At 52.2% G+C, this 6,252-nt stretch overlaps 1 protein-coding gene across 1 annotated transcript in view; it reads right to left on the bottom strand.

Moving 5' to 3' along the window:
• The window catches only part of TET2 (tet methylcytosine dioxygenase 2), a 24,349-nt gene extending 23,758 nt beyond the window's left edge, over positions 1 to 591 (bottom strand). Inside the window, exon 1 of the mRNA XM_012727728.1 lies at positions 101 to 591. Coding sequence (XP_012583182.1) covers positions 101 to 583 — 483 coding nt within the window. The 5' untranslated portion in view covers positions 584 to 591. The remainder of the gene's footprint in view (positions 1 to 100) is intronic.
• Positions 592 to 6,252: the final 5,661 nt, after the last annotated feature.

Genomic DNA, 6,252 nt, shown 5'->3' with positions numbered 1-6,252 from the left:
GCAGCGGCGGCGGCGGCGCGGAGCAGCATGTACGCCAAGGGGGGCAAAGGGTCGGCTGTGCCCTCAGACAGCCAGGCCCGCGAGAAGTGAGTCGGAGAACCTGCTGCACGGACAGGTTGATCATGGAGTTGTCGCTCCCCTCCGCCTTCATCGAGGCCGGGGGGCGCCCGCCGCCCTCGCCGGCACCTGTCCCCGGGCTCTCCCCGAGGCTCGCGCTCTCGCCATTCGCCTTCTGGTCTGGCCTCAGCTTCTTGCTCCGGTGCGGGCCGGAGAGCGAGGGCTCGCTGACCGTGCGCTTGATTCCCCCGTTCTGCAGGCACCGGGGCAGCCCCCACGCCGCCGGCAGCAAGTCGGGGCTTGCGCGGCGGAGCTGGCTGCCCTTTGCAGGGGGGAGGCCGGGCGCACCCGGGAACGCCGGCCACGGGGTGTCTCCGTTCACGTCTGGCTGAGGGCGCTCCGCGAAGGGGCTTCCGTTCTGGAGCTTGGTGGCCAGGGCTTCGGCCTGGCAGCCCGGGGACGGCGAAGGCGTCAGGAAGGGACTCAGTCTGTGGCCCTCCACATGGCTGGTGCTGTGCTGGTCCATCAGGCTCGCTTCGGGGCCATCCACGGGGCTGCCCTCGCAGTGAACTCTGCAGAGACAGGGAGGACAGGCGTTAGTGCAGCCCAGCACCGCGCCGAGCGCATTCCTGGCGCCCACATGCCGGACCCCAGCTGGCCCAGGGCTGCTCGGACACGCTCCCCGCACTCACTCCCGAGCAGCTCCTGGCGGCTGTGGTCATGGAACAAAGATCGCCAGACCTGCCTCGCTCACAGTGACCCTTCCCACGCCTGTCAGCCCGCGTCCCTGCACGGCCGGCCCCGTGGCGACTCCGCCTGGGCGCGGCGGCCCACGAGCAGCTGGGCCTGCCTTCTCCGCTCCGTCACCCGCTGCAGGGTTTCCCGCAGGTCGCCCTGCCAGGCAGGGTCTGTCTCCAGCCCCTCGGGGGAATGCCCTCGGGCGCCAGGGTGGGGTCGGGGCTCCGTGTGGTACAGGCTGGGCGCGTGCCAGGCCAGGGCCGGCCGGGCCGACAAGGGCAGGTTTTAAGATGCCCCTTCCTGGCGGCTCTAGGGCTTCCTCTGCAGGAGGGGGCTGTTCACAAAACTGACCACTCCGCCTCCTACTCGAGGACTCCAGAGCGGCTCCGGTTCTCTGCTGCAGGCCCTCCCACCCCAGCGCCCCGCAGCCTCAGACGCCAGCGCTGTGGTTCTGTCTGCCCAGATGAGGGCGCTGCTCCCCTGTCACCGGCCACTGCCCCGGGGCGCCTTCTGTGCAGGCTTCCAGGAGTCTTCACCCTCCTCCATGCTGCATCTCTGCTCTAAGAGCTGCTGCTGATCACTTCTCCTTTGTTTATGCTCCTACTGCACGATGACTCCTTGACACTTTCCTCACTTTTCTGCCTCCCACTGACCTAACACCCATAAATTTCATAAATTGCCTCATCTTCACTACCCTTTCTTCATTCACTCCAGCTTGTTTCAGAGCAGTGATTTCACAGGCCAGAAGATACGGAAAGCAGGAGTTGCCACAAAGAATCTAGCCCTACCACCCCCATTTGTGATCCTGCACTCTTCCTTTCCCAGTTTTTCTAATTGCTTTTATTTTAAGGATATATGTAGGGAAAAAAAACCTATTGACTATTTTCCCTTGCAGCTGTAAAAAAAAAAAAAAAAGGAGCCCTAGTATAAAAACAGTCATTGCTTACTAAGCAAAACCAGTGAAACAGCGGAAAAAGTGATCTATTAATGTTGGGAAATCAACCTACGGTGCTATTGGCAGATAATGATATGTATACTGGCCAGCCCAAAGCAGTGACTGAACACCGTGGCACTTGATGGGAATTTGTAGCTGAAGAAAATAATCAGCGGCCCCAGCACGGAAAGGTAACAGTAAGTCAGAAGCACTACCAGAACAGGACACTATGATGAAAAAGTATTTTGACAACACCATGAATCAATTTAAAAAGAAGCGTTAAGTTCACCTATTTCAGTGAAGCAGGGCTGAGGGCTCCAGGAGTAGCGAGCAGGTGGGGCAGAGCGCGTCCGGTCCCAGCTCTGGCAGTCACACCTGCCGTCTGCTGGCTCCAGCACGGTCTGCGGACAGCAGCTGGGGCGATGGTCAGGGTAGCCTAGCCAGCTACGGTGCTCGAGCATACACTGGCAGAATGTTCTGATGAATGAGGAAATCCGACCCTGAATCAGCAGGAATAATCCGAAAGAACTGAAGGGGGGTGGGCAGTTGCCAAACTAAAGCCAAGGTAAAGGCAGCAGAAGCTGCTGTGGGTAGACTGTGCCGGGCACCAGCAGTCAACAGGTGTGACCGCCAGTGCTGCTTGGCCCGGACAGGTGCTGTGACGTAGAGCTGAGCCACAGAGATCCAAGGGTGTGGGAGCAACTGGACAGTCCTCTGGCAAGTGTTAAAGTATGTCTTGTGCTACTCCCCCATCTAAAATTAAAAATGAAATAAATACTTGCCAGTCATTAGTATAACAAAAATCTAGACACTAACAAGTGCAAAAGCCAAGTAACATTTAGGTGAGCACACGAAAAGACCTGTTAGCAAACTTAGACGTCACATAAAACTGCTTACTCAGTAGGGGTCATACAAATTCACAAGGAGAAACCAGCGGAAGAGAAATGAGCAAGAGGCATGGCTACTCCTGGGCGGTGACAGGGAAGACGGCAGTCAGTGTCAACAGATGTCCAGTACCGTTGTAAAATGCAAGCTAAAGCTGCCAGAGACCATTTTCTCTCAAAGATCACAAGTTTCATAATATGCTCTGTGGGGACGAACAGTGTCCCGTGTGGCTGTCAGGAGCCAAAAGCAGTGCCAATGCCCTGGGGTCAGTTGGCGACAACATTTCCCAGGCGCCGCCTGCGGCCACTTAGTGTAAAACCTTAGCCAGCAGATACACCCCAGCCCGTACAGATGCTAAGTTGCAAATGCACAACCTTTTTGCAGCTGCAAACAAGTAGAAATAAACTACGTTATCCCCTGGAACTATTTCCACTCATTAAATGATTCAAAGCAAGATATAATGGCACCTGCAGGAATACCCCAACCTGTTTTTCTACGAAAATAAAGCCAAAACCATCTCTGGGGGAACAGACTGGAAATGACCCCGTCCTTGCAGACAGGCGTGGGAAGCTGCAGAACAGCAGCCCTGCGCCAGGACTGCCAGTCACAGGTCCATTCGGGGACATCGCATCATGGGCACTAATCGATGTAAATGAAATCAATAAAAGTCATAGTTCCGGCAGAACAAAGATTTTCTGGTGAAGGAAGGAACCAGAACTCCGCCTCTAAACTGAATGTATATACAGATAATTGATTTCGTGTCTACCTAAAATGTTTGTGATGGTATAAACCCGTGTGTCTTCAATCAAAAAATCGGATGTTAGTGTGCGCCCCGCCCCCCAAAAAAGAACTCACTCAATTCAAACAGTGTTCATCACATATTGAAATGACGCTTTCTTGGATATATTAAGTAAAAAATATTAAATCAATCTCATCTGTTTCCTTTTACTTGCTTGGATGCGATTACTGTAATTTTTAAAATTCCACGCTTTTTCAATTATATTCCTAGTGGACAGACCTAGACGAATGTATTGAATCATCCATAGCCCTTAATACAAAAACTTTAGTTCTAGAGTCAAGGCAACTGAGCTGAGAAGTCTGGGCGGTAAGGGGCTTCTCGAAAACTAGGGGTACGACCTACCTACTACCACCTTCCAAAAGAGAAGGAACACAGAGACACGCCTAGACAAATCCTTCACCGCCAGTGTCGACTGGCATTCCAAATACTCTAAAAAAAGATTAAAAGCTGTAAAATCAACTCACGAAAAAGCAAACAGAGGCACTTACATGTACACTCCTGTATAGATTTACACGTGACAAATTGGGATTAGCTCTAGCTCAACCTCCATCTATGATTTCTATCGTCCTACTTAATTTTCTAGATGTACAGTATTTTCAGTATTTAATGCATTATTCTCCATTATGACCCAATCCACATCATGTGGACAGTCTTTAGAGTGTCAAGGATAAAATTACAATAGATGGAGTTTGCAAATCTTTTACAAGCATGATAATAGCGTGAAGGTGTCCTAGTGTGAGATTTACCTCAATATGGAGTTTTACACACAATAGCCATTTTTAAAAACCAATTTAAACTTCTCAGAACTATTTTGTCTGTGACAGCAAATTCTTTTACTGAGTACGACCACCGGTTACAAAGTTACATAGTTAACTTCCCCAGGAAAGGGAGGAAAATTATGTGTTATCTTCCGTCTTCAGATGAGAATAGCTTATTAACTGGACATGACTTGTTATTACTTGGTGAATATGATTCAGAACATCTAACATTTCACAAGTGCCACCGTAGGAGGAGACACAAGCACTTCCCTAGACTCCGTCCTGAACGCCACACGCGGGTACGCACACCCCGGAATCTAACACGCCCTGAAGTCTTCTAGCGCGTTCACGCTGACATCAGCAAAGCACCGCTTATTTTTAATTAAAAAAGGAGACCTGCTCTCCTTTTGGTCACTGCAGAAAGACTTCATGCTGTAATTTTCAGGGTGTCATACAAAAAGCCAGTAATACACACATACCACAAAAGCAACTTCCAGTGTCCCCGCCCCCCAGGAGACCTGTGCCTTCGAATCGGCGCAAACAGAACGAACAGGCTACTTTTACACATGGGGGGTGGGGTGGGGGAGCTTTCAAGGTTTACACACCTCAGATGAATATAAACTTCTGCTGTGGAATTATTTTGTGTGGCATTCTTTCTGCTTCTCACAGACGAAATGTACTTTTTCTTCACCCATTTCTGCTCTGGAGACTGATATCAGAAATATTTTGTTGATCAGTGAGCACCTGAAACGTGTCATAATGCAATGTGACTTCAACAAAAACTCTCAAGAAGGGGTTCTGATTTCTTATTATGATTGGCTTTGAAAAGACTGAGACCTAATCTACTTTCATCCCTTCGCAGGGAACCTTTACTGTGACAACGCACGGTACGTATCGGGCACGATTTCTGAGCGCCAGCGAAGAGTCAAACACTTGTTCGCAAAGTAATGCCAGCCCTTGGAGGTCTGGAATAGTAACTTACGCCAAGTCAAACCGCAAACGAGTTTACACCAGGTAAAATGGCATCTAGAAATGAGGACGCAGACTCTTCATTTGAGGAGACGCGACGACTCGGTAGGAGGACACGGGCCAGCCACACCTGCGGCGACCACCTTCTCCGAGCTGTCGGGAGAAGAGCACACACAGGTAGTGGCGTCCGGCAGAGCTGGGGAGAACGGGTCCGGGACCGGCTGGGCTGTCCGCCCGAGCTTCCACTGGCACATTGGCCATGAAGAGGGAGCTTTCGTCACGCCCCTTAAGACGCGGGCTGTGGTGGCGGCTGGCTGCAGGTTCGTAACCTCCAGTTCCCGGAGCCCCAGGAGGTCCCTCCACCCGCCCCAGCCAGCGGCTAGCAGTGGCTCTAAGCAAGCCTCTGTGAGTGCTACCAAGACAGACACAAAGCGCAGCACTTTCTTTTGGCTTTTGACATAGATTGAAAATCATTTCCAGAAATGATCGGACAAAGAGCTCTGGCTTATGGAATGAAGAGTCACACAAAACTATGTGTGCTGGGATCACATCGGAACCCTGAAGGGCTCAGAGCCTTCACGTGCGAGCTCTGGTGTGAGTGGAGTCACACAGGAGAGGACCCGGCTCCAGCCTCTCCTGTCATAGATGCCAAAGGAGAGCAACGGGCCCCGCGCCGGGCATCAAGCCAGCCACTCCCGCGGGTCCACGCCACAGAAGGGCTTCCTGTCAGAATGTTAAGAAAAACAAGAATGTAGGGCACGGATTACAAATGGCCAGGGCCGCTCTGACCCCTTCACGCCGACCTTTCTGGATCACCTCCTCAGCGCTGGGTTGCAGAGTTTCCCCCGAAACTCTGGGAGGGCAGTTGCTAGCCCTGTCACCAGAGACAGCAGGGCAGGCGCCACGGCGTGTGCTGACAGCCGCGAGGCAGGTGCTGCCCAAGCCAGGGAGGCCACACCAGGCAGCGGGGAGCAGGCAGCTTTCCTGACTTTTGAGCTCAACCTAGTACAAGACACACCATGTCTAGCTGCTTGACCGTTATCTTTGCTCATCAAAGTGCACCAAGTTGCTCACTCGCACGGGGTTTGTGTTATGAAGCTCAGTTCGAGGTA

This window comes from Condylura cristata, unplaced genomic scaffold, assembly GCF_000260355.1.
Source record: "Condylura cristata isolate star-nosed mole 26May11 unplaced genomic scaffold, ConCri1.0 scaffold00021, whole genome shotgun sequence".
NCBI lineage: Eukaryota > Metazoa > Chordata > Mammalia > Eulipotyphla > Talpidae > Condylura > Condylura cristata.
This window is presented reverse-complemented; position numbering and strand designations above follow the sequence as displayed.